Consider the following 27,163-nt stretch of genomic DNA (forward strand, 5'->3'; position numbering starts at 1 on the left):
TTTGTTGAGACAATGCCAAATATGTTTTTCATTTGTCATTAGGCCCAGTGTTGTTGTTTTTTGAATAACCTGTCTTTCATTGCTCTGATATTTATGTCTTGCGATATTGACAGCAGTTATTGGTAGATGTATACCTGCAATTTGTCAAAATAATTAAAAATAATTGGTCCAAAAAAACCCCAAAAAGGCTACACTATGTACAAAATAAAAAAAAACCATTCAAATAATATATATAAGTTACTTTATAACTAAGATAGTTTTCGAAAAAAAACCCAAAAAAACAATTAAGAATAAAAAAAAAAAAAAATCAGTATGCAATCTGCTTTATTACTATGTGCATGATACTGTTGTTGCTCCATATTTAGACACCATAAAGGTCTTATAATGGTGCTTGGGCAGGTAATATGGCTGTTGTTCTTTATTTTAATGCACACACGAGGCACGAAAGTGACCGAAATAGCAAGCCAAAACTAAAACAAAAAATGTGTGCATGTTGTGTGTACATGTGATAAACTGCGCTCACAAGTTAACGCCGGCGGGTGTGACGTGATATTAAATGGTCTCCTCAGTCTACAGTCAACCAATAGATGTCGGGTTCACTGGGATTCACAGCATCCAGTCAGCCAATCACAACACGCGGTGGTTGAGCGTCCTGTTCAGCCATGTTGTGGTTTTGAATGAGGAAGAAGCGGGAGATAATATTCTTCAACGAGTTTATATGCAATTTAAAGTCACGTTAAGGATATATAAATGAGTTAGGGTGTGACTCAAAATGGTAGCGGTTTTTCCCAAGACGTTGGTTGCGACTTATCGCATTCCTGCTGGAATTTAAACATACTTCCATAAATTAGCCGTTGAGCTAACAACGTCAGCTAGCGAGGCAGCTAGCATAGCGTGCTAGCAAGGCAACTAGCGGATTCTCAGCTAACCAGCTAACGATTAGCTCGTTTCCTGCGAAAGTAAAATGATAATTGCGAGCAGTATTAGCCTTTAAAATAGCCTCAGCTAACCTGCCTCGGTCGAATGAAGCGCATTAGCTTCACTTGGTTTGACTATATTGACAGGTAGACTGAAAGCAGCTATAGCGATTTATTTTTAAACCAGCGGCGTTATTTCGGAAACTTTTGAGCCATGTTGAATAAAATCTACGAATGGATAGAAACAAGCTTGGCCAATCTTCGCAATGGTGTACCAGCTGCGGAGCACTCAGATACACACCGGGCACCTTTGGACGGTCCGACAAGAAGGAAAAGACCAATTGAATGGTATGAACTGCAACAGCATTATTCCCATGTGTAACCAAAAGTCTGCGTGTTTAAAAAGACCGGCCCCAATTTGCTTTGAAGTTGTTTAATATCCCAGTGTGTCTACAGTTTCTTTAGAAACGCCATTTATCGCCCCGCTGGTCATTTAGCGTTTCAGCCATTTATTATTATGTGAAAATGTTTATTTTCAGCTCTGTGTTTGAAGCATCGGTCTGTTTTTTTCCGTTAGTTTGGAAGATGGACATAACATCGCACAAGATGGCTTAATCGTAAAGAAATCTCGAATGGGTAATCAATCACTCGCTTTGTTACATTTCACGATGTGATGACGTTAAATCAGTAGGGTCCTACTTACAAACTTGTGTCTCAAATTTCTCCAGGAGATCTTATTGACACAGTCAAGGTTGCAGCTGAAGGGGTTAAGAGTCACAGCTCCAGTGTGGCTACATGGATGAGGAACAATGTGAGTCCTACCTTGAGAAATATACTGCCCGCCTCCCCTGGTCCTCCACCTGGAGAGCCCCAGCCGCAGCCCTCAACATCAGCAGCAGTCTGGGAGGGGATGCCGGTGAGGAATGAATGCAGGGTTCCTGCAAATCCTTGAAAAGTTGTCAAAGGCATTAAATAAATTAATGTAGTAAAAAATGTCTTAATTGTCTATGCAGTGTCTTAAATCAAGCTTTCAGAAGTCTTAAAAATACTGCAACATGGGAAGCGAGATTTCACGAATCATTGTTTTTCTGACATTGCATTGTAAAATCTCAAAATAACTGGTAACTTTAAAAAACATATGCATTTACATATATATATATTAATTTTAAAGGATTTACTGAATGCTCCGGCATTAATGTCAAGTTAGGATAACGGAACCAACAACCCATATTTTATTTGTGGACAAGATATTTAGAGCAGATGATCAAATGTCTGCTAGCTAACTGTCACTGTACCCTGGGCAATATGTGGAAGTGCAAATTCAATGAAGACTGGCCAGTTAATAATAGCTTTATTTCTACAGAACCTTTAAAAACAGTATAAAGGTGCTTTGACAAAAAAGAGGAACCGGAGCAAGATGCCCCAAAGGCACTATAACAATAGACAAACAATCATACCGAACTAAGGCCAGACAGAAAGAAGACAGATGGTTGTGGAGTAGAGTAGAGATAGTAGAGATAAAAGCAATAACATACATACCAAAAGTTAATACAAAAAAATAAAAATGAACATAATTATATGCAGGATCAAGACAGACTAAAAAGATAAATAAAAAGTCCACATCACATAAAAGCAAGTCTCTAAAAGTTGTTTTTTAGAAGTGATTTAAAAGAGGTTTCTGATTGTTCCAGCCTTATCTCCTCTTTCAAAGCCATGGGGCAAAATTGTCCCTAACTCTAAGTAATTGGTCTTACTTTTTTCTCCGAGTCACATTTAAAAAAAAAAGTCTTAAGAGGTCTTAAGTCTAACTTGCCTTTAGCTGCAGGGACCTAATGTTTTGATCCTGACTGTAGGAATGTTAAAACCTTTGTTTCTCTGTATTTAATCATGTCATACATGTGTTTTGTTTAAGACTGTTGGAAGGAACTGTCTGAACGAGACGTTTGCTGCTCCCTCTACGACTCTGGAGTGGAAAACATCCAAATCAGGTTTGATTATCACTTCAAACGTATAAGCGTTGGCATCGAGGTTGCTAAGGCTCGTGCTGGAGAGAAGTTGTTATTGTACTGTTTTTTGTCCCAACTCTAGAATGGTTGCGGAATGAGAGGTCCATATTGGGATCAAAAGTCTGTAGGCGGCAAGTGTGCATGAGTCCTACACATCGGGAAGTGCCAAAAACAAATGGTCACTCAGTCAACTTGCCCCCTTCCTTCACTCCAACATTGCACCCCTCTCCACGGCTAGGCAGGCCCCTAAACCTCCGGCTACATGGCACACCAAGGTATTCCTTCAAAATTGTTTTTTTGTTAAAACTTTTTCCATTTTAAAAGCTGCTTTTTGTTATGTGATGTGTCATTAAATAATGTGAACTACTGTCAGTTGATGATGTTTTGACCACCACGCCGTCATTTTGTGTCAGCAGCTTGTCTAGTGGAGCAGCGAGCAGCTCCTGCACCAGCATGTATGAGAAGACCTTTCCCATCAAAGTGGTGCAGAGCCCCACACACAGCACCTCATCAGGGCGCATCCACAGTGCCAGGCCCCGCTGCACAGCACAGGAGGTCAGACATCAGGACAAATGTATTTCCCTCCGACTCAACTGTTGCGCTTCTTTGTTGATTTCATGGGTTTTCTCTGTGTTTGTCCAGTCTGTTTGTGAAGAGGAGAAGGAGGTCTACAGGCAGCTTCTGACCATGGTCTCTGGTGGTCAGTCATCTTTCCTTCACAACGGCAGCTCACATGGCATCGTGAGGTCACACAGAGATTTGTACGTATCCATACAAATACAGTACACTTTAACAATGCCGTATTCAAACTGTTACAGGAATGAATAAAGAAATACAGAGTAGGAGGACACAACAGAAAGAGTTCTGTCAGAATTCAGTCTCAGACCAGCGGGGGGCTCCAAAAGCGTATAAGCTGTAAGTGATAGTTCAGGATTTTTGAAGTGGGGCTGTATGAGAATCTTTTGTATGTTCAGTGCACTACATACAGTAGCTGGCTGTAGGCGCACCCCTGGTTTGCGGGGCTCAAACGCCACAGCTAAGCATTACACTGCTGTTTCAAGGGCTTAATATCAAAATGTATTTAGCCACTTTAAAAATTGCCTACCTAAAAAAATAAATCAATATCAATCTTAAGTGGACACTGTAATCAGAGTATTTTCTCTTACTTCATAGTCACACAGCCTTTTCTTTTGGCACTACATTTTTCAACTGTATAACTTCCGTATTCCTACACAGAAGGCCAACTGAGCCATAAACTATCAAGCCAGCGGTCAGCTGTTTGAGTCAAAAAGTGCTGGTACCGACTGTTATGCAATTCAACTGAAATGACACTTCTGTTGTTTTTTTCGGGCTGTTTAAACAAAGAAATAAAAACTGCTGTGACCAGTTACACTGAATATAGACATCAACACTTCTGTACACTTCTCCTGCAAGACTGCGACAACTCTGTGTTTGCAGTGAATGTTCTTCTCAAGAGAATTACATAAAATCTCCGCAAAATAAATGACAGAGACACCAGAGAACGCTGCTGTGCCCAGCCATCAGGTAAAATTATACTAAAAGCCTACCAATAAATGAAACGACTTACCAAACAGTCAGTAAAGTGTGACATGCTGACATCTTCTGATTCAGAAAAAAATGTGTTTTTACCGAGTCCAGGCAGCAGCAGCTCTCTCAAAGTAACCGAAGTTATACGGTTGAAAAATGTAGTGCCAAAGGAAAAGGTTGTTTGATGGTGAAGTAAAGCGGTCAAAATACTCCAAACACAGTGTCCACTTAGACAAATATATATATTTTTGGATAGGTCTTTTTCAAAGTTACTCAAAATCGTTTTGATATCAGCCCCTTGAAACAGCAGTGTAATGCTTAGCCATGGGGGGCGAGCCTCGTCTGTTTCTGCAAACTGGGAGCATGCTCACAGCCTGCTACTGTATCTAACACAATAACTATACATGAATATCTTCAAAAGTCCCAAACTATCACTTTCAACATATTTCATCCAAACTCCTTGTCTTTGTGTCAGTTGCACACTGCATTGCCTGGGAGTTGTTAAAGGATATTCAGGGGTAGTCACATGGATTCTTTGTAGCTGAAACTGGCATGCAAGGACTACAACTACCAGCTATTATCCATCTTCACTGCAATCACAAAACCTTCCTGCATTTATATGGGTATTGAATTAAGATAATAATGGTTCCATGTCTATCACTTTCTTTTCTGGACTGTATCTAGATATTGTCTGCTCTCTCATCTGTCCCTTTCACTTTCCCATCAGCACCAGCTTCCTGACCACCAGCCGCAGACTGCTACAGTTCTCTTCCCCTGCTGGGTCTGCAGCAAGAGAAACTTCAGAGGGACCCAGCAGCCCCCCCAGTCCCAGGGGGATGTCCAGCCAGAGCTCCAGCAACCTCCCAAGCCCAGTGGGGGCCTCCAGCAGGCCAGGGACCCAGACATGGTCTCTGGACACGGACCTCAGCTCCAGCAGAGCAGCTACACTCACATCAGTTCCCTCCCCATCTGCTCTGCAGGATAACTCCTCTCAGGATACACAATCATCAGGTCAGACTTCTCAGCCAGTTGTGTGTACACTTAATGGAAATATATGCAATGTGAAACCAGATGAATTTAATTTTTGCCTAAAGGGCAGGAGTGAATTATCTGCATAATTGACATCACCGGTTACAGAAACGGGCTGATTTCCAAAACATGCGCTTCGCCACAAAGTAAGCTGTGCATGGTTAAAGCATAGATTCATCCGGAGAACAAACTTCAACTAAAAAAATCTGGTTCAAGTTGGAATCGACTTGTAAGAGCAGTATCCGGAGCACTATGTTTTGTCCCCACCCAAACAATATATCAGGATTCTCAACATGCACAACAGGTTTCTGTAATTAGTTGTCACTTAAACATTTTGCATTGCTGCCAGCGTACACTATGCTTCATCTAAGATTGTGATATGATCGTTCTGTATTTTATGTTCATGGTAACAGCTATGCATGAGTGAGAAAACGGCTTAAACTTATATTGCAGACTGCTGTTACAGTCTGTGAATCAGTCATTTTTTTTGTCTTACACTGACGCAAAGCGAATTTGCAAGTCTAAACGGCATATGTGATGAAATAAATCCATGTCATAACCATTTTACTAAAGTAAAAATGCTGATTTTCCAGTTCAAAGAAATGGCCACTGTGACATACAGTGATTAATGTGTGTGTCACAGCTGTCCTTTTAATTTTAAGGTCCAGTATTTCTCTTTTTAAGGTCCAGTATTTCTCTGAGTCGGCATTTGATAAATGGAGCCTACTATCATGATGATTAAAAACAGCAGTGATATGGAAATTATACCTATTTAAAAATGCTGCTAATATTGTTTTTAGAGAAGATGATTGCATAAAAAAAATCGAAATATTAATGAGACAAGTTTTTTGATATTCATTTTTGGGCAAATTAATTGTTATATTAATCAGGTCATAAGAAATAATCTTTAGAATATTCAATAAATTGGTCATAAAATGAATCAACTAACTAAAACAACAATAGTTAGATAAATCAATTAAAAAAATCATTCGGTGCATCCTTCTTTGCTTGCTTCTGTATTTCCTCATGGGTTGCAATCTTGTGTTTTCTTACAGCTCACGATGGTGACTCTGTAATTATTGTAAATGAGCAAAAGGGTAAAAAGCAGAACAGCTCAAGGTTAGTATTTGTTTACAGTCCGTGTTTGTTTTGTTTCATACATTGTTTTATCACAAGCTACTTTTCACTGACGTTAGTGATGCAGTCTGTAATGTGATTAAGCATACATGCATGAAAGACGTAGATGTACAGACATTTCATGTTGAATGCTGTTACTTAAATTCTAAATTTAAATCGATACATGGTGGCGTTAAAACAAGAACTTAAATCAACAAAACTTGAGTCATCTGAAGTGTTTCAGTTTCACACACATAACATTTTATTTTGTCTTTACAGTGTGCCATGTTTCCAAGCCGAGTTATGGATCAAAGAATTGTAAGCACACACCAATGTATTTAATTATATAGTTTATCCATATTCACTGATATTATGTTTGAATGGAGTAAAAACGTATATTTTTTTGTCACTGTAGGACTAGTATGTATGACTCCCGAGCGAGAGAAAGACGGAGACAGATAGAAGAGCAGGAGGCCCTGGCTGCCCAGCTGCTGCGACAGGTGAGTGTACACCAGTGAAGTCTTCCTTTCTGTTTCTTTTTTATCATAGTTTTTGTTTCTTAACTTCCTAGGCTCAGTCTCTACAAAGCCCGTACGCCTCCATCTTGCATGTTAAGGTTGGGTTGCCTGTTTTTTGTTGAGATGAAGGGGCAGTGCGATGTTTTTCGGCTGCGTTGCCCTCGAACAGGAACACTTCAAAGTGTTAAGAGACATCATCGGCAGGATAAAGATTTCATAAGAATTAATTACCTTTGTTTAATGTCATTTCAATGTAATACTGTCATTTTCTTTGTAGTGAATAACAAAATTGCCAGAAGTGTGCTGATGTCTCAGTAGCTAGCTAATGTAACGGTGTTGTTGCCGATTTGCCGCAGCCCATTTCACGGGGGAACATTTTGACCACTACCCCTCGTAACTCTAAGGGGCAAAGGGGCTCCTGAAAATGAGGGGTGTAGAGTAAAAATGAGACATGGAATTGGGCCTTATCCCACTAACTTTTATTATGCTGTCACTGGTTCCCAGCGCTTGTCTGAAGAGGGGCAGCGCAGCCCAGATGTGGAGGTCCATGTTCGAGTTCCCCTGGAGAAGGAGGTTCCTTTGACTCTTGTGATAGAAGAACCGAAGCCTTTGGAAGAGAAACCTGAATTCCCTGAACTCACAGAGGTGTGGTCATTGTGCCCGAATGAGTATACGGGGTTCATCATTGACAGAATTTATTTAGATGATCCACCCAAATAGACTTGCTATTAATTAAGAGATTATATATTTATGGATTTCTTATTTCTCCTTTAAAAAGTAGGAAATCAGTTGAAAGTTGAGAGTTAAAGTGTTTACCTGAAGTTTAGAGCAATAATTTTTTCTTCCAACTATCCCATTCTTTGGTTCAAAACAATAAGACAAGAAATATTTCTATTAGAATTCAGAATAATGGTGTTCCGACTGTTCTAAGGGTTTTTTAACAAAGGCCTTGTTTCTTTCTGAAGGAAATGGAGGCTGAGGTGAACAGGGCGCTGAGAGGAGCTCATCACGAAGTTTTGAGTGAGGGTTTTGGTCTCAGCCTGACTCGCAAAGACCTTCAGACCCTCAGCAACCTCAACTGGCTCAATGATGAGGTGAGTACATGTTAACATCTGACAGATGTGAACTACCAGCAGGCATTCAATTTGCACCATGAGTTTACTCCTCTTTTGTTTCATGTATATGTTATAATATAAAAGAATACATGCCCATGATTGTAATTTGAATGTAGCAATTGTTGCACACCTGAGCCACGCAGTTGTGCTTGTTAATTGAAACTCTCTTTACTTCACCTCTCAGGTGATCAACTTCTACATGAACCTGCTAGTGGAGCGCAGCAAGGATCCCAGTCTGCCATCGGTCAATACGTTCAACACTTTTTTCTATCCCAAGCTGCGCAGCAGCGGCTACTCGGCGGTCCGCCGCTGGACCAAAAAGACAGACATTTTTTCTAAAGACATCCTGCTGGTCCCTGTCCACTTGGGGGTGCACTGGTGCCTCTCTGTAAGTGTTGAAGATATAATTGTGTACCTGAGTATAAAAATCTTGGGACATATAGATAGAGAGAAAGTCTTTTTTTCTTCATTGTACAACTCTTGCTCTCAGGTGGTGGATTTCCGCAAAAAGGCTATCATGTACTTTGATTCCATGGGAGGGAGCAATGATGAAGCGTGCAGATTATTGTTGTAAGTTTCAGTGTCAGATATGTTTGATTGTCGAGTGTGTGTTCGTATTCGGAGAGCTAAATGTAACTCCTGCAAATAGATTTTTATGAGCCATCAAAGTGTATAAAAAGTCATTAATTTTTGTGTCCCCAGTGACTACCTGCAACAGGAAAGTAAGGACAAGAAGGGCAAAGAACTGGATACCTCAGGCTGGACTATGCACAGCAAAAAGCGCAATGTAAGTTCTGAACACGTAAAGGCGGAGAGCAAAAAGTCATATGTTTTTGTTGTTGTACCATTTCATGCTGTGTCATCAAACTGCATGCAATTTTGAGTCAGATTTCCATTATCAACAGAAAGTTTCAGATTATAGTTCTTGGAGCAAGTAGGGTCTACAGGTTTGTGCTACACTGCGGCATTGTTAACCAGTCGACTTGTTCTTATATTTATGACATTGGTGTTGTTTGCATTTTACAGTTATTTTATTTTAGCCACCTTTGTTATACAGCATGCACAGGAGGAGATTGCATTGGCTGCTTGTTCAGATTTCTCCAAGGTTTTCTAAAGCCTTCAGTGGGTTCTTGGTAACTCTAGTTAGTTTGACAAATAATGAGTTTCGGGCAGAGAGTGAAAATCTCCCTTCAGCACTACATATGAAGGAAAAGTCTATAAATCATCTGTTATCATACAGCCTACTTTGTTTCATTGGCACATCCATCAAGTGGCCAGTACTGGAAAGCAGGGATTCTCCTAGCTTCAAAATGATGCACCTCTGGAAATAGACTTGGTTCTCTGGTTGCTGGTTGTGTTTACGGAGCAGCCCGACTTGTAGGGCTTTTAAGAGAATACTGAACCTGCAAAAGGACCATCTGTATATCAGATACTCACTGCGTGTTACCTTGAATTGATGAAGAAAATGTTTGGAGACACAGAGAGAATCCACTAAAAGTCAAATATTATTTATGAATTCAGTTTAGTGGGGTCCATTTAAAAACAGCAAATCTGTGGTGCCAGGTAGCTCAGTTGGTAGAGCGCGCGACTCATATTCAGAGGCTATATGTCCTCGTCGCAGCGGCTCCGGGTTCGAGTCTAACCAGGGGCCCTTTGCTGCATGTCATCCCCCACTCTCTCTCATCCGGCTTTCCTGTTATCTCTGTAGCTTTCCTATCAAATAAAGGCCATAAAAGCCCAAAAAATAATATTTTAAAAAAGATAACAAACTCTCACGCAGTATAATCCAAGTCTCATTTATCTAGTCATATATTCAGTACTTCCCAAACACATGCATTTTCGCTAAAATGTTATGATTTAAAGACTGAAGTACAAACGGTCTCATTAACCGCCAGGTGGTGAGCTGGAGGATGCACATGAGATTGAACTCTGCTCAAGCGGAGCTCCCACGCAAGCGCATGCTACTCATAGGCAGAATTGATAGTATAAGGTTGAAGGTATAAGGTAATTTATTCTTTCTCATTAAATGAGCTGTTTTGTTAACAATGGCGCTTACACTCTCGCAAGTGAGCTTGATTGTTGGAGCGGGGATACATCTGAAATATCAAATGGACGGAAACTATATTACTGTGCAAAATCTATTAGTAATGCTTTTGCATTGTCTAAACAAATTGTCTTATGATGCTGGATTCTTGTCTAGGAAAGATTTCACTCTAAAACTTGATAGAAAGTGAAATTTCAAAGCAGAATCCCACGGGTTGGTTAAGTAAATAGTTTAATCGTTGTTATTGGGGAAAATATCCTGTCAAACATGTACAGATATTTATTGTCATCAATAACATTTTATTCCTCCTTTTACTCTCAGGAAATCCCACAGCAGATGAATGGTAGCGACTGTGGAATGTTCACATGCAAATATGCAGATTACATTACCAAAGACAAGCCGATCACATTCACACAGGTAATCAGAAACAAAGATTTATCTGCTAATTATAATGACGGTGGTTTCAAAATGTCTTACGTGACGTCTCTTGTCTTGACAGAAACACATGCCCTACTTCAGAAGACGGATGGTTTGGGAGATTGTGAACCATAAGCTGTTGTGATATCAGCACAGATGTGAACTTTTATGGTCGCTATGTTAGAAATCCGAGTTGTAACGATGGCTGAGTTAAGTTCAACAGCAGGATCAACTTGCAGTTGTCCTGCTCTAGGAAAGACTGACACACCAGCTCATCGGATCAGGAACCAGCTCTGCTACTTCTTTAATGTCAATCAAGCCCTCAGCTGACCTTAGCTGATGGGATGGTGCTGGAGCACCAAGCACTGCCTCCCAGTCCGCTGCTCCACTTTGTATTTTGGTGCACCCATGGAGTATTAGTATAGCAGCTGAAACACTGTGCGTTTTTTTCGCCCAGCCAGAACTGTACTGACACACAAACCATACTCTGAGCTGCAATGTTCGGTCTGATGCCCACATACAAAGTTTACGTGTTTTTGTCTTACAGGGAGATGAGCGCACTATGTTGCGTCATTTTCGTGAGGACAGCAATGCTACATTTCGGTGTTGCTGTCAATGTTTCGTACATGGTGCATTCAAAGGAAAATTGACTTTACCGGGAAAACTAAAATATGAATGGCGTCTAGTCTTAAAAATCTGTCTCTTTGTATTTGAGCGTGAGACTTTTTGAGTTTTTTTTTCCGTAATATGAACAAATAAAAAAATATTTTTGTAATTTGTTTGATTAAAAGGCACAAAAGTCTTCAAACATTGCCTCAGAGTATGAGTTAAAATGAACATAAAAAGTTTTACCTTGCCACGGACTTGCAAGTGGAATTGAAACAGTCTTAGTTACACACTTAAACAGCAGGGTAAGAAGAAAACCCTTATCTGTTAGTCTTGATAAAAATCGATTGTAAATTAAGGTTCAAAGTCTATTTTATGTATTACAGAGTCTCTTTTCTTTACAGCAACTTTTGGGCATATTCAGTATATTTTGAACTTTGTACATACGGAAAACATACAGCCTCTTGAACAGTGTAATATACTTTTTCTTTACGTATTTCGTATCTATTTTTATCTAGACCAAGTCTGTTTTAGAAATAAATTCTCATGTATTGTGACTGTTCTTTGTGTATTACCTCAAAATGAATTTGGGTTTGATATGAAAACTGCCACATTTGATAAACATGAGAGAACCTGGAGATGTGTCTCGGTTTATTTGAAGTGCAATATCTCTTTCAGAAGATGTCATCTGCCAAAAAGTCCTTGTGTAACAATAAGCAAACAAGCTGGTGTTAACCTTTTTTAGTTAAGAGATGACAATTTCACAATCAAACTAAGTTAAAATCTCAATATCTCTAGGTTTTTTTTCTATTAAGAAGACAAAGAGTTGCATCATAGCAAAGACATGTCTAAACTGGCCCCATATGTGACATAATATTTAGTGACCTTCAGCCAAAATATCTCAAAATACTGAGAAATCTGACATTAGCAGCAATAGTTCTTTAGAATCAATAAGCCACGGTTCTGATTTTCTTCAATATTTTGGATTAATGGATCAATATGCAGAAGGCTATTTGCCATCATATATCACGGATAATTGCCCTGTTGTGCAGGGATATGGAAATACCTTATATAGCAATGTGGATAAAGACACTGGCAGCACGTCTTTGGTGAGACTAACTTTTTTTGTGAAAAGGAAAGTTTTAAAGATTTTGAAAACTCATAATGTCAAATGATTTGAACTTGTATGGAAACTATGTAATCTTCATCTCTTAGAAGATAGAATTTGCAAATGATCCCTTGTGTAACAGAAAACACACAGACCACAGTGAAAAATCTTTTATTAAAAAAATGACAAGTTCAAAATCAAACCAAGTTAAAAGTTTAATAGCTGTAGGTTTTTTTTCTATGAAGAAGACAAAGAGCTGCATCATGGCACAGACAGACAAACATTTACTGAGGAGAGGTTTGATGCACAAAACAGAGGACTGCACAGACATTTCTGAACATGAGTTACAAACTGATGCCATATGTGACTCGATAATATTCAATGACCTTCAGCTGAAAGATTTCTAAATATATAGCAGCATAAGTTCTTTAGACTCAACAAGCCACTGTTCAGTTTTTCTTCAACATTTTGGATAAATTGAATGGAATGACAATGGAGCACAAAATATTAAAGATGTAAATATGAATTTGCTTCATCAATCTATGTTCAGAGGATGTAACAAAAACCTTTTCAACATAAACAGTTCATGAAAAAACAAAATCTGAGTAGCACTTCACTATCCCTTCCAGTGAAATCTAAGGCATTTCTGTGAAGTTTAATTTTCTCCTGGAAATGAACTGTCCCATGTTTAAAAGAAGAAAACCACATCAATCACTAAGCAAGAAAGCAAATCAGCAAACAGGATCAGAGACACAAAGTTCAACCAGAACATCAAAACTGCAACTGGATGGAATGGTGAATTACATTTACAAAGTGTCCATGTTTAAAAAAAAAAAAAAAAAAAAAAAGGGTCGACAAGTGGACAACATCCGCCTTCATTCACATAAAGCACACCTGCCGTATATTTATTCCTAAATTTTTACAGTCATATTAACAACCACATTTTGGTATGAAATAGTTCCCTTTTAATGCAGCAATTTTACAAATGAACCAAAGATGAACGTGCCAGTCAGAAAACAAGCAAATCTCAACGCATGTATAATGAAATGTAAAAGCCATGTGAGCCAGAATGTGACGTCATATTGTGAGGTGATCCATTGTCATAATGTGAGGTGTCTCTAGGATATCTGTCGTATTGCATTTGTAAGGATAATAAATTAATTGCATAGATCGTCAGACCTTGGGTGTGTTTTTCCGAACATTGGACGGAAGAGTTAAAGGATGTGGACACAGTACCAGCTGTGAACAGCCAGGAGACTTACTGTAGTCGGTTATTGCCTGTGAACCTTGTACACAAACTGAATCTACATCTCTCTGGCAGGATGAGGTAAGTCGAGGTTTTGAACATATATTTCTCTTATATTGTTCCCAACTGCTTGGGGCACAACTCTGTAACAATGCATCTGAACCAAGCATACATGACTCATCCATGATCAGGAGCCATGATCGCAAAGTGCCAACTTTTGTGACACAGACTGAACTGAAATGCCTGTTCAAAAAAACAAAAACATTCCAGGTTAACTTTATACATGTTATTCCTGTAGTCTAAGACAGTCCAAAAATATAAGTAAACATGACGTGTTTAAGTATTAAGTCAGGAGCTGCTGCTTGGACAAAGAATTGGGAAAGATGTTACAGATGACAATTAGAGCAGCCAGGGGAATTTAATAAGTACAGACCAAATCACTATGTTTGTTTATATATTTTGTATTGGCGCTGAGCAAACGCTGCCACAATTGGTTAGTTTTCAGCTACCTAAAAAAGGCCAGTCTATAAAAATCAGTATCAGTTTAAGTGTATGCTATATTTAGAGTATTTTCATCCTGATAACTTGCTGTCACACAGCCCTTTCTGATGGCGAACCAAAGCCGTCATCTCAAATCCACCAGACTCCATTAAAAAAAGTAATTGTACTTTGTACAACATGAATTGCTGGTCTACCATGGACTTAATTGGTTCAAGGTGTAAAATAATGTGGAAAAATATTCTAAATATATCATACACTTTTAAATTGAGAATGATTTTTGTTTTTCTTTCTTGATTCCAAGTGAACATTTGTGCCAAATTTGAGGAAACTCCCTCAAAGCGTTCTTGAGATATTACGTTCAGGAGGATGAGATGGATGCAAGGACACATTCACCTTCACCTTTGACCACTAAAACCTAATCAGTTTATTGTTGAGTTGTTGTTTTTGAGTTGTTGAATTGTTGAGAATTTGAAGAAATGACCTAATACACTCTTGAGCTACTGCGTTCACTAGAATGGGACGGATGAACATTGCTATTACCAGTTTAATAAGCACAGCAGAAACGTCAGATAATCTGGACTAACATGCTTAATTATATATCTTTAAAAGTTACTATTAACGGTTAAAAATGACAACAGAAATCAACAAGTTTACTGAATTTGACATGTTTCTGCTATTCAAAACAATAGCCAGTTGGCTTTCCAGAAGTGACTGTTGCTGTAAACGCCACATCACAGTTATTCAGTCTATTTGGGTACATTTTCTGCTTAAGAATTGAGACCACTACAACAGAAATTTAAGCTCATTTTGATATAAAAAAGACAACAAACACTCTATAGGGCCACAAAATCAGGCTCCCAGTCATTGTCTATAGAGCAGCTCCAGACTTCATACATGATGACGTCATAAGTTTGAGACTTCTCTGGTTTCTGGGAGAGAGCAGCTCGTGTTCACAAATACTGATTGAATTTTCCTAGGCCATGGAAATAACATATTGGAATTCTTAATTTAGGTGATGTTCCCCTTTAAAGCCTCTTTGACATCAACACTGTAACCAGAACGAGAGGAAGTATGCAAACATACAATTCACTATTTCAAAAAAAAGAGGTGAAAACATCTGTTTCTCCCTATTTGAAGCACACAACACACTATCAAAAATAAAAACGAAACTTCTTTGAAAAATAGGATCAATCTTAAAAGCATTAAAACCGAATAAAAAAAACTTAAACCCTTAAATAAGAAATGTAAAACAAAAAACATGAGGGTGAAAAACAGAAATGCAGAAGTAGATGCAAACATACAAGGATGGCCAGTATTAAAGCATCTCTACGCAGACCAAAGTCATCCATAATAAACCTTGATAGTTTTTTCTGAAGATACAACAGGACAGAGCCACGCTTTAGCAGTTGATCTCCATGTCTAGGTAATAACAACTTCATACTCTAATAACAACATCTTGCTCCAGAAAATACATTTTTGGGGAGATGCAGCAGAGATTCCCCTTTTATAAAAACGGACATGAGGAGAAAACTGAAAGCAGCAATTTATATGCTGCCATATTCAACAATTTGGTATAATATTGTTATTAAAATAACTGAAGCATTACTACACTGATGAAAGGAAATCAAAAGAAAGCCTAAATAAATTTAAATATCTTATTTACAGGCAGCTCTGTGTGAGATGTGATCCCTGTTAAGTAACTTTGGATTTCATCAAGTGGAGCAGCTCATCATTTAAAACTTTCTGATTATAATCTATGGAATGCTTTTAATCTATTTAGCTCTTTTAAAGAAGTCTTCTCTGTGAAAATGTCTCTAAATTTTCTTTGTAATCGTCTGATTGTCTTAAGCTTTGTCGAGATTGTTGGAACTATAAATTATTTGAGAGTTAAGTGCCATAAAGAAGCCATCTCAGGTAAGGTTTCATACCTGATAAACTTGCTGCCACTCCGAGAGACGCTAATCCAAGTCAGCACCGTATCCGTCTGAAATATGAGTCATCAGCTTTTTCAATGACTTTTTTTTTAGCTTTCTGTATTCCAATATTTGCACCGATCAATCAAACTAGGACACATGAAGCTAGAAACACACCAAAAACGAAGAATTATGTACAAAAAGGCAGGTTCAAAGCCTGAAAGTATCAGACGAAAAAAAAGTGAAGTAAAATCAGCATATTTTACAAAAAAGGTCAAAAAAAGACATGACTCAAAAAAAAGCATGGTGTTGAAATGTTCTTTTCCTGGTTTCTTTCTAGCTCCCCGGAGTAGTATTAGAAAAGAAGATGAATAACGTTCGAAAAACCTTTTAAACATGTGTAGTGTGTGTCTGTGTGTGACTGTTATCAAAATAGACGCTCCTTGTTCTGTTCTTCCATTCCCCATCGCCTGTTATCCTCCCGCCTTGCATGTTTGGAGTAAAAGAGTTTGTTTTAAAATATGAGTTTTTAGAAAATATCTTTTTTTTTGTCCTTTCTGTTTAACAGTCCGTGTTCTTCCCAAGTGTCTGGCGCTTTACGTGTAGAGTCCCTGTGCCGAGAGTCAGCACTTGGGGCCCTTTGAGAGTCACTTTGGCTCCAGAGGAAGATCTGACACGAGGTGACAAAAACAGCCAATTAGAAACAAGAGCTACTGCTGCACTGTCGCCATTGACATAACATCATAGCGATATACATATATATATATATATATATATATATATATATATTACAGGAACACTTCACCCTCCAAATAACCATTTACCATCTACTAACCCCACATTATGCTGAATTTTTGAAGCAAACTTTGTTTTTCTTGCATGCCTCCACGCTGAATAAAGGATACTACTAATTTAAGTTTAATTTATCCAAGCTCAGGACTTCCCAAACAGACAGCCCTTTCTGTCAGGGAACTGAACAGAAAGTTTTGCTCTCTTTTTACAGCCAAAAGCTGTTATTTTACCTCACTGAACCCAGGAGCTGCTGGTCTACTGCTGCCTCAATCAGTTTGAGTTGTTATGTAATGTTGGTGTTTACAAGGGTTAATTCAACACAATGACACTAAACATCTGATCGAGGCAGTGGCAGACCAGCGGCTCCAGTGTTCAGTGAGGTAAAATGATGGTAAAATGTGAGGAGAGCATAGATAAGTTTCATTTTAGTTCAGCTCCCTGTCAGACAGTGTGGTCTATTTGGGAACTACTGAGCATACGACTGCATAAATGAGATTTAAATGATACTGCACAAGTTTGTAAGCAGATATTTTGATGTAGTTCTGCTGTTGTTAAACGTGGCTCCCTATGACTTTGATTCATCGCAAGTTTTCCCAGTTTTTGGATTCTTCAGACAGTAGGGGCTCAAAGTTTTCTTTATGAATTCAACATAACATGTGGTGAGTAGTTGATGTACAAATGATCATTTCAGGGTTAAAGTATTCCTTTAAGATGCATGCACATACAGAGACACAAAACAGACACACGCAGACACTACAGATGTTAAAAACCCACCTCTGCCACCTCTTCACTTGTTATGCTGGTAGGTGTAGGTTGTGTGTTCTGTGGGTGTCTCTATGGCAACCGGTTGTTGGACGGCACTTTCCTAAGAGGGAGGAAGCAAAGATTAAAATCTATGGGTGACTGTTTCACATAACATTTTAACTGTTGTAGTGAGAGAAAAATGTAGGTCATTACCTCAACTGACATGTTGGTGGCAGGCACTTGGGTGTACTGTGGGATGTAGGTCCCCTGCATAGATGTGTTTGCGGGCATATACTGCAGGAGTGTGGAGACAAGTTCATTAGACATGACAGCTGCATTGGAAAAATAAACCTGTAAAATAAAGCTGCATTCGTCTTTATCAGCCTTAATTACACTGAACAAAAGTATAAACTTTTACACTGCTCACTTGTGGTCGAGGTGCAAAAAGGCAAGATTACAGAAGTTGCAGGTAGCTTATAATAATGCTTTGATAATATTACTCAAGTGACCTGGGTGGTGTAGTGCAAGTGAAATGTTTGTGGCTGCAGGAGCCAATAATGTACAAGCTTTTTTAAGGAATCTCTAGAAATTTATCTGCCAGCTTAATGACTGAGAATAAAATATTACTAGCTCTATCTCATATAAGGTATGGCACTACTAGTTAACTTTTCCCAGCTGTGGAGACACTGGTATAGTTGTCTCTTAGTAAGATATTAATATATATTGATTGATTTTATACTATGATATTACTTAATTAAAAGATTTTTTTGGCTTTTGTATTTATTGGGGGGAGAGAGGGGATGACATGCAGCAAAAAAGCCAGGACTGAACCCACAGCAGACGCTGCACACAGAGCACCCGCTCTACCAGCTGAGCTACCAATACCATGACTTCATATTGTGTTTGTATATGTCTCTATTGTATGTGATGTTTTCCCTTCTTCATATGGACCCTGTGTCTGGAATAAGGGATTGGAGTACAGGTTTTGCATCTTGCTGATATCTAGCTTTATATATTTGCTATTTATTGCATTTTATATTTGCTCTACCTTTATTTTTTTTAGCTGCACTCATCCAGCTTTGTATTGCAAACACTGCACAGCATTTTCCCTAAGGCTAAATAAAGTTATGTCTTATCTTTATGCTCCCATTTTTCATGAGCCAAAATAAAAAAGATCTTAGACTTTTTCAATGCACACAAAAGACTTATTCCTTTTAAAAATCTGGTCAGAAATGTGTTAAAATCTGTGTTAGTGAGCTCTTTTTTCCATTTATCCAACTGACAGGTGCAGCATATCAAGGACTGATTAAACAGCTACACAAGTGTTTCTTTGGATGGTCACAATGAAAGGACACTCTAAAATGTGCAGTTCGATCACACAACAAAATGAGCGAGTGTGCCATCGGCATACTGACTGCAGGAATGTCCAACAGAGCTGTTGCCCGTGAACTGAATGCTCATTTCTCTACCATCAGGGCCTGTGTCCACGGAGCATTTTTATTAAAGCACCAGCATCTTTTTTTCAATTGTTCCCAATGAAAAGAAAGCGAATGCAGCAACCTAGAAAAAATTTCTTGTACCCAGCATCTTTTTTCAGAGCAGCTGAACATTTCTCTACTTCTCAGGAAGTTTGTGGTGTCACAACAAAGACAGAAAAGCCATCTGTGGGAGCAGATGGGCTGGACACTGAATGCTGCTGGTGAGTGTTGTTGTTGTTAACTGTGTAGTCAACCCTCTGTTAATCTAACGTTGCAATAGCTACCAAGCTAATGTTAATGTCAAGATATTGTTGTCATAGAAACAAAACACAAACATAGATGAAGCGTGGGTCCTGCAACTGCTTTTTTGTGAAGAAACTGTGGGGGCACAGGCCCTATGCCAAAATAAACTGTTTAGCACCAATGTCATTTTTTGTGTATTTGGCAGTACATCCAACCAGCCTCACAACCGCAGACCATGTTTACCAGCTCAGAACCTCCACATCCTGCATCTTTACCTGCTAAATGTTCTGATCAGACTACTGGTTTGCATAAATGAATTTCTGCAAAAACTGTCAGATACCATGTCAGAGAGGCTCATCTGCTTCTCATTGTTCTCATCAGGGTCTTGACCTGACTGCAGTCCCTCGTTGTTACCAACTTGTTGGACAACTGCTCACCTTCAGTGGCATTTGGCAATTTGGAGAAGTGATGTCTTCATGGATGAATCCCATGTGACTGAAAGATCTCCATCTCTATAGTCTTAGTCACGTGAAATCCATAGTTCAGAAAACCAAACAAATGTCTTTTTTCAATACAAAACTGCACATTTTAAGAGTGGCCTTTTATTGTGACCATACCACTCTGTGCACGCAATTTAAGAGAACAAACATTTAGTATGGCTAGAGAAAGCCTTGGATCTTCACTGAATTTTTATACAAATTCCCAAATAAAACTCTAGTAATCTTCACCATAAATATTTGGCAGATCCTTTAAAGCAGTTATTGATCACTCAGGAAGAGTTCAGATCATTTCTCTACTTTGCTATCTTCTTGTTTAACACAATGACAGCCTGACCAAATTGCTTTGTGCATTTTTAACTGCTAAACAGAGCAATGCTGAATGCTAAATAATTGCTCTCTACTAACCGTGCCACTGCTGCCCATGGAGAGGTGGCTGAGCTGCTGTGTCAGGGGCCCCATCATGGAGGTTGGCTGGATGGACATGGTGTGGTCCATTCCTGGTGTCAGGACTGCTCCCTATAAAAAACAAAACAAAACAAACAAAAAAACCCCCATAAATCTGTATTAGCTGTTGCCAAAAAAACAAAGAGTGTTAGTCAGACAGACAGAACGTGAAGGCAGCAGAATATTAAAAGACCTCCCGCCACAAAAACAGGAAGGAGGGCCGACAGATACTCACTGTGGGCGGCATGATATATGACTGATGATGTAGCCAGGATGGGTTGTGTACCTGCAGGAAAAAAAAAGACAAATGCGCACCAGAATATTACATCAAAGATTTGAATAAATTAGAATAAAAGACCAGCAAACCACAGTATATTTAGCTGTATTGTTTTTGTAAAGCACTTTTGGTGACCAATGTTTCACAATTTAAAGGTAAGACGATGAGCAGCTTAAGAAATGATCCAGAAATTCACAAGTAAAAAGTGCAAGAAAATTACCTCAAAATTAGCTAAAAAAAACATACCTCCCCCAAACAAACAAACAAACAAACAACATTTACTTATATTTACTTTGTATATTTTATATATATATTTACTTTACTTTATACTTGTGAAAGTACGTGAAAAGTTATGTCAGTCCAGGTTTAAAAGGGTTAACTCCAGTCTGTCACAGTTTAGACAGCTCAGCTTTGAATCTACCTGGTAGGTGGACACAGGTGAATGCATGTACGGGGAGAGGGAGGTTGGCCCCATCATCCTATTTGGGGCGATGCTATAGGGAGAGGAGTAGAACCTACAAAAGAGACAAAAAATCATTAGTTGCCACAGCATGAACACACTCCCTGCGGGTACACATGGGATTTGTAGTAACACTGACCCATTCTGTAAGGCTGTGGTGGGGTCGTAGGTCAGAGTCATTCCTCCCTTGAGAAAAAAGACAAAAGGAGCTGTAACATTATGAGGCTGAACACAAGCAATGTGCATCATGATGTGTTTTCACAGAAGTCGTAGTGACATGAAGAAATGAACTCACAGTCTCCCCATCTCTTGTCCAGGGCCGGCCGTTCTGCAGATATTTTCCTTGGCTCTGACGCTTCTTCTGGCCTCCGTCAGCGAATTTACACAACAGGGGCTCTGGCGGCACTGAACCAGTAAGAAAATATTACATTATATGAAAATATGTATTCAGTATCTTAAATATAGAAATCTTTGCAAGACATTATTTCCTCAACAGATAAAATCATGTATTATATATTAAGCCTATTAAACCACCAAGTCATTTCAAAGACACTCACCTGGGACTCCAGGTGGAGTCTTGATATATTTTCCATTAAAATGTTGAATGATGGCTTCACATTTCTCCGTTGACTCCATCCTATAAGGAAGAGGTAATACAGAGTGTTTATTAAAAACAACCACTGTGTTTAAGCAGCAAGTTACAAGGTATGGTGGTGTGTGTGCTAATATTTCCTGCACTGGCCACCAGAGGGCTCACCCACCATGATTATTACTGAAATGTGTGCAACTAGATTTTTTTTTCAGAGCACACCATCACTAATCAACTTAAACCAGCTGTCTTACGTGTGCGTGACAAAATAACCAACAAAAATGTTTGCTCCTTAGTGGTTCCATGGCATGGGTTGAGGTGGTGTCTAGCACAAGCCTCTGTATGGTTGTATAGAGGTTCTCTACTGGTTCTTTCCAGTAAACGAAACTAAGTCAGGAACCAGTAGAAAACTTTTATGCCCCTGCATTGTTTTTTAGAGATTCTCTGCTGGTTTGTCAGTGTATTTTAGTTTAGTTTAGTTTACTAGGGAAATAATAAAAACACTACATTAAAGTAGCCCACAAACTGTGTATTTACAGAGGATTACATATTGAATCAGTGGCTCTTAACCTTTTTGCCCCCATCTGCAAAAAATTATTCCAAGTTCGAAAGAAAAACATATTGTGTTTCTCAGTAAACATTTAGTACAGGATTCTGATTGTTTTAAGCCAACATTTAATAAGAAATGATTAATGATCATTCATATTTTAAGTAAATGTGTGACTGGAAGCATTTTAACTTCTCCATCTCTTCTCATCTGGCATCATTCAAGGACCCCCAAGCTAAAATATTTTTAAAACAATACAATGATATATATATATATATTGCCTCTGATAATTCTACATAGCACTATTTGACAGAGGCTCTGTATAGCACCTTTAAAGGAGCAGTGTGACAGTTTTAGTGGCATCTAGTGGTGAGCATTGCAGACTACAACCAGCTGAAGCTTTTCCTCTGTGATTCCTTCAGCATGCATTGTTCAGGAGGTTTCCACGCCCGAATTATTTGTAGATACCTTTTCCTCTCCAAAACAAACGGACCACATTATTTATACCATTAAAAAAAGTTTCACGCAACAAATCAGTGTTTCTCCGATGCTGTTAGGCTCATTACATGGCAGACTTTATGGACGAGGACCCGCTCCCTATGTAGACATAAATGGTGCCAGAAACACCACAATATTTTCAGATTAATCCCCCAAAGTGCCATACAACAGGTTCCCTTATGATTACAAGCCAAAGAGCCACTTCTGGGTACTGTTTAGCACTGTTTTTTTTTAGAGTGAAGATTATACCTGGCAAAGCCCACTCCTCGGCTGGTTCCATTGGCGTCACGGAGGATGCGAGTGGAAATGGCCTGGCTGAAGGGCTTCAGCATGTTCTCCAGCTCCTGCTCATCCATGGACATCGGCAGGTTGGAGATGTATAAGTTGGTGGGGTCCTGTTCCTGTTGCTGGACAGAGAGAAGCCACAAGAGGATTAGTGAACGGTGATGAGGAGCCGAATTACAACTGTATCGCGATGTGAAGAGGAGCCCTCCAAAGATCAAGAGCCACAAAACAGCTGCTGGCAAAAGCACGAGGGAATTTATATAACCTTCTAACAGGAAGTGTAAGGAGTGTGATATTTGGAAGGGGTGAAGGTGAAGGACTACAGACAGTAAAAAAAAATAGCCCGAGAGAAAGGGTAGAGAGTTTGAAGTTGAAGGCGGATTTCATTTTGGCGTGAGCTGCATGGATGAGGTCTAAGGAGAAAAAAGATATTCAGAGATGGTGGAGATAGTATTCTGGCTGAGCCGCTCTCTCATTCCAACTCTCTTTTTCTGTCTCTTCAAGTTTTATTCATCCAACTCGCTCCTTTTCTTCTTTGCGCTCTCTCTCATACTCCATCGCCCATACGTTATTACAAACGGCTAGAAGACAGGCCCATTGTGTGAGACCAGCCTCTTAGGGAGGATGAAAGCGCAGGTTCCAGGTAATGTGATATCAAAGCATAATTACATTTCTAATGGCTCTCCTCCATCCATGGATGATCTAAAATGATTACGCGCTCTTGCTCAGCAGAGAATCACAGCAGAGACATTTTGGACAAAGACCTTTGGAAATAATCTGAAGAACATCGAACACATTGTGCTATCATCGTCCCCACAAGGCAAACATTATCATCCTGTTTCCTAGGTCATGGTAATAATATGTCGCTTGCATTCAGGCAGTTATATTCATGTGGTAATCCCGACCTTGAATGCAGGCACAGAGGCCGGCTCTGTTGGCTTGCATAAATCAGACAAATTATGCAGCTTTTCCCCCCAATCTGAATGTGAAATTATAGAAAACTAAAGTGCCACAGTTTCTATTTATGCTTTCGAACTACATTGTGGGCTTTTTCTTCTTTTCTTTGCATCTTGCTCAAACCAATTTATTTGACCAACAGCATCTTGTAAAATAACCAGTCTGTATCAGCCTCTAACCATTATGCATATTCATTATCTTCGAGTGCAGATGTGATTAAAAACCTGTAAATGCAGCGTGAATTAATTTCCAATCCATGAATAATGCATGTGTAATCGCTGCGACCTGTGGTGAAGGTGATCTCTCCTTCACCTCCCTCCTCCTCCTCCTCTTTCTCCTCCACCCACAGCATGAAGAACTGGAGACGAAGCTTGAACCCATGACAGCGAGCAGAGAAGAACCTGCTGCAGGATCTCAACCGCGAATGAGTCAGAATGAGTCAGAGAGAAATCTGACGCAAACATAAGCCTCGTTGTAAACCCGGAGTGAAGGGGTGAGTGAAATCAAGTTATTCTGTGAGCAAGGAGCCGTATGAATGTCAGTGATCCAGCTTAACGAGAGATCAGCTTTCCCAGGGTGTCGGTGGTGTGTGTGTGTGTGTGTGCGTGCATGGCTTGTGAGTGTGTGTCATAATCCGGTTGAAGCAAGGCTGGTGAAGAGCATGTGTGATTGTCAAGTGTGTGTGTGTGTGTGTGTGTGTGTGTGTGTGTGTGTGTGTGTGTGTGTGTGTGTGTGTGTGTGTGTGTGTGTGTGTGTGTGTTGACAGGGCTGGTGGCTGGGCACAGGGCCCTGCTGACTGGGGAGCTGCTCAGACACTGAGTCAGATGCCACCAGGGAGAACAGACAGGTCCTTTGTACAGGGAGCTCAGAGAGCAGGCCTGGGACACACTCCCTCAACACCGTCACCACTATGCAGCACAACACACACATCGTGTACACACATGTACTTGTGTGCATCCACGTACTCTTGTTTGTGCACAATCTACAGTGCATTAAACACCATGAATACCCTGATTTAAGCACACACCCATTGCACCGCCCAGCAAACACACGCACCCGCGCTCACACAAACTGAGGCTTAATTGGCTTATATTCTTAAACTGTGGCTCATATAGCATAAAAAAACATGGGGAGTGAGCAAGATAAAGAAAGAGCTTGCGACAGGCTTTAAAAACGAACTTTACAAGAAGTAGATAAGGAAGAGGAGCAACCTCTCTGCAGCAAGGTCAATAATTCAACATTTAATTTGTAATTAATAATTCATCCTTCAACTTTTTGCTGAGTCGCTGTCAAAATGCCTGAGAGGCTTTTTTTAAAATGTGTATTGAGAACTTAACTCTGACTGACAATTTCAGTTAACCCGTTAAAACCTACACAAACTGGTTTGGTTTCATTTAAAAACATGGGGAGATGGCAACAAGCCACTTAACAAGAAATAGCCCACAAATTAGCAAAAAAAAAAAAAAGTTACGAGAAAATAAACCAAAAACAAGTACAATATGGTAACAAACAAAAGAATCACCTAAAATGTGCAAAAATGTATTCCTTTATATATATATATATATATATATATATATATATAATTATTATTATTTTTTTTTTCTGTAAAACAATTTTAAATATAAAATTATCATAATTAGAAAGTTTTCTGGACATTTTCCCCTAATTGTTTGGATTAATTTCTAATAACCCTCCCCTCTTTATTTAAAACAAATTTTTAGGTAATTTTCTTGCCAGCTTTTACTTAATTCTTGCAATTTCTGCAATGTTCGTTGCCAAGCTGTTCAGTTCCTTTCTTCCCACATTTTCAAAAGCAATTAAACCAATTTTCTCAGACTTCCAAGGTTTAAATACTTGTTAAAGACATCTGAAAGCAGCACAACAATACTGATGTCGATCCAGGTTTCAAAGGGTTAAGCTGACACCAAGTTGTAAGAAATAAAACCCACCAAGTATTGACGTCTCAAGTGGGTTCTTACCTTGGCCATCTGAGCCTGCACGCCTCCCGCCTTCAGTGCTGTCACCGCCTTCTGAGCTGAGGCCGGACTGTCAAAGTCAACAAAGCCATAGCCTGCAGGGAGCGAGACATACAGCAAGACGTACAAGTTAACAATGACAATAAGATATGCATACCGCAGGACTCTGTGGACACAGGCATGTCATCTGAGCTCACGAAGCACTCATAGTTGTTGTGTTAGAATATGAAGAGACAGTTGTGTTTGGACTGTGCTTCTCCATGGAGGACAGATGTAGAGTTATGCAACACTACCTGTTAGGTGCATACATACGTACATGTATTGTGAAGTTTAAATGAATATCCCTCAAATGATCATTCGTATATCAGTTACTCACTGTAAAATTAAATTTGTGAAGCAAACTGTTGTTAACAACTACAAAACTATATCAGAAACACCCGTTTACAAACTCCCACACAACTCATTTATCCAGTTCAGTGCTCCCTAAACACATGCATTCTCAAAAAAACTTTACAATATAAAAACAGTTCTGTCTCTCACTAGTGTGCCTGGAGCTAGGTGAAGCACACACATGTATATGAGCTCCACTTCCACTTGACCACTCTGTTACATAGACGTGAATGAGAATGTTTGTATTGATTTTAAAACGCAACACTTTTGGAAAAATCAAAATGTTTGGGAATGACTGGATAAATGAGACTTGGATTATAGTGCACAAGTTTTGTGAAATTTGTTTACAGATATTTTTTATACAGTTTTGTTGTTGTTAAACGTGCTCCTTTATAACTTCAGTTCATTAACAGTGTTTGCCTTTTTTTTTTTAAGATTATATTTTTGGGCTTTTTTACCTCTATTTGAAAGGACTGTGTAAGCATGAAAAGGAAAGAGAGAGGGGATGACATGCAGCTGGAAGCAAACCCCTGGCCGCTGAGGCAAGGACATTGCCTTTGTACATGGGGCGCCCACTGACCTAACGGGTGCCCTGTGTTCTCCTTTTTTGGAATCTTCATTTAACATGGAGGCATATGAGAGAAACCCAGTTCATTCAGTCATTACCCGTAACCGCTTATCCCGGTACAGGGTCACGGGGGTTGGAGCCTATTCCAGCTGACACTGGGGGAGAGGCACACCTTGTCCGACTATCACAGACCTGACACACAGAGACAGACGACCGTTCATGCTCACATTCACTCACTTATGACAAGTTAGAGTCACCAGTAAATCTGACCTGCATGTGTTTGGAAAGGGGGAGGAAGCCAGAGAAACCGTAGAAAACCCAGGCTGACACT

The 27,163-nt window shown here is 39.3% G+C and overlaps 2 protein-coding genes and 1 long non-coding RNA gene across 4 annotated transcripts in view; 2 read left to right on the forward strand and 1 right to left on the reverse strand.

The window, feature by feature from the left end:
• The first annotated feature begins 594 nt into the window (after positions 1 to 594).
• On the forward strand, positions 595 to 11,954 carry senp1 (SUMO specific peptidase 1). The gene is made up of 18 exons (XM_042492478.2): positions 595 to 1,265; positions 1,495 to 1,553; positions 1,646 to 1,833; positions 2,830 to 2,905; positions 3,006 to 3,198; positions 3,340 to 3,478; positions 3,566 to 3,684; positions 5,199 to 5,482; positions 6,556 to 6,619; positions 6,896 to 6,934; positions 7,032 to 7,116; positions 7,639 to 7,779; positions 8,100 to 8,228; positions 8,434 to 8,637; positions 8,740 to 8,819; positions 8,952 to 9,036; positions 10,615 to 10,710; positions 10,793 to 11,954. Exons 1-18 carry the CDS (start codon positions 1,132 to 1,134, stop codon positions 10,853 to 10,855), a joined length of 2,178 nt encoding a protein of 725 aa, XP_042348412.1. The 5' UTR covers positions 595 to 1,131; the 3' UTR covers positions 10,856 to 11,954.
• Positions 11,955 to 12,579: 625 nt separating this feature from the next.
• The window catches only part of LOC121947304 (RNA-binding motif, single-stranded-interacting protein 2-like), a 30,114-nt gene continuing 15,530 nt past the window's right edge, over positions 12,580 to 27,163 (reverse strand). For both annotated transcript variants that reach the window (XM_042492290.2, XM_088082159.1), the window contains exons 4-14: positions 25,878 to 25,969; positions 22,906 to 23,063; positions 21,580 to 21,659; positions 21,318 to 21,427; positions 21,162 to 21,208; positions 20,984 to 21,077; positions 20,521 to 20,571; positions 20,247 to 20,357; positions 17,834 to 17,914; positions 17,651 to 17,741; positions 12,580 to 16,754 (exon numbers count right to left, since the gene is read on the reverse strand). In XM_042492290.2, coding sequence (XP_042348224.1) covers positions 17,664 to 17,741; positions 17,834 to 17,914; positions 20,247 to 20,357; positions 20,521 to 20,571; positions 20,984 to 21,077; positions 21,162 to 21,208; positions 21,318 to 21,427; positions 21,580 to 21,659; positions 22,906 to 23,063; positions 25,878 to 25,969 — 902 coding nt within the window. In that variant the 3' untranslated portion in view covers positions 12,580 to 16,754; positions 17,651 to 17,663. The remainder of the gene's footprint in view (positions 16,755 to 17,650; positions 17,742 to 17,833; positions 17,915 to 20,246; positions 20,358 to 20,520; positions 20,572 to 20,983; positions 21,078 to 21,161; positions 21,209 to 21,317; positions 21,428 to 21,579; positions 21,660 to 22,905; positions 23,064 to 25,877; positions 25,970 to 27,163) is intronic.
• On the forward strand, positions 17,924 to 23,029 carry LOC148188728 (uncharacterized). Its single transcript, XR_015777508.1, has 3 exons — positions 17,924 to 19,319; positions 21,340 to 21,435; positions 22,892 to 23,029. It is a non-coding gene; the product is annotated as an uncharacterized LOC148188728 (long non-coding RNA).

The sequence above is a fragment of the Plectropomus leopardus genome, chromosome 9 (assembly GCF_026936395.1).
Source record: "Plectropomus leopardus strain MGB_pleo_1.0 chromosome 9, ASM2693639v1, whole genome shotgun sequence".
NCBI lineage: Eukaryota > Metazoa > Chordata > Actinopteri > Perciformes > Serranidae > Plectropomus > Plectropomus leopardus.

What these genes read in the sequence shown, in the direction of transcription:
- senp1 (XM_042492478.2), top strand. Translation starts at nt 1,132, where the DNA reads ATGTTGAATAAAATCTACGAATGGATAGAAACAAGCTTGGCCAATCTT. An exon ending in GAAGCGTGCAGATTATTGTT is followed by an intron (nt 8,820 to 8,951) that starts GTAAGTTTCAGT and finishes TTGTGTCCCCAG; the next exon opens with TGACTACCTGCAACAGGAAA. An exon ending in AGCCGATCACATTCACACAG is followed by an intron (nt 10,711 to 10,792) that starts GTAATCAGAAAC and finishes TTGTCTTGACAG; the next exon opens with AAACACATGCCCTACTTCAG.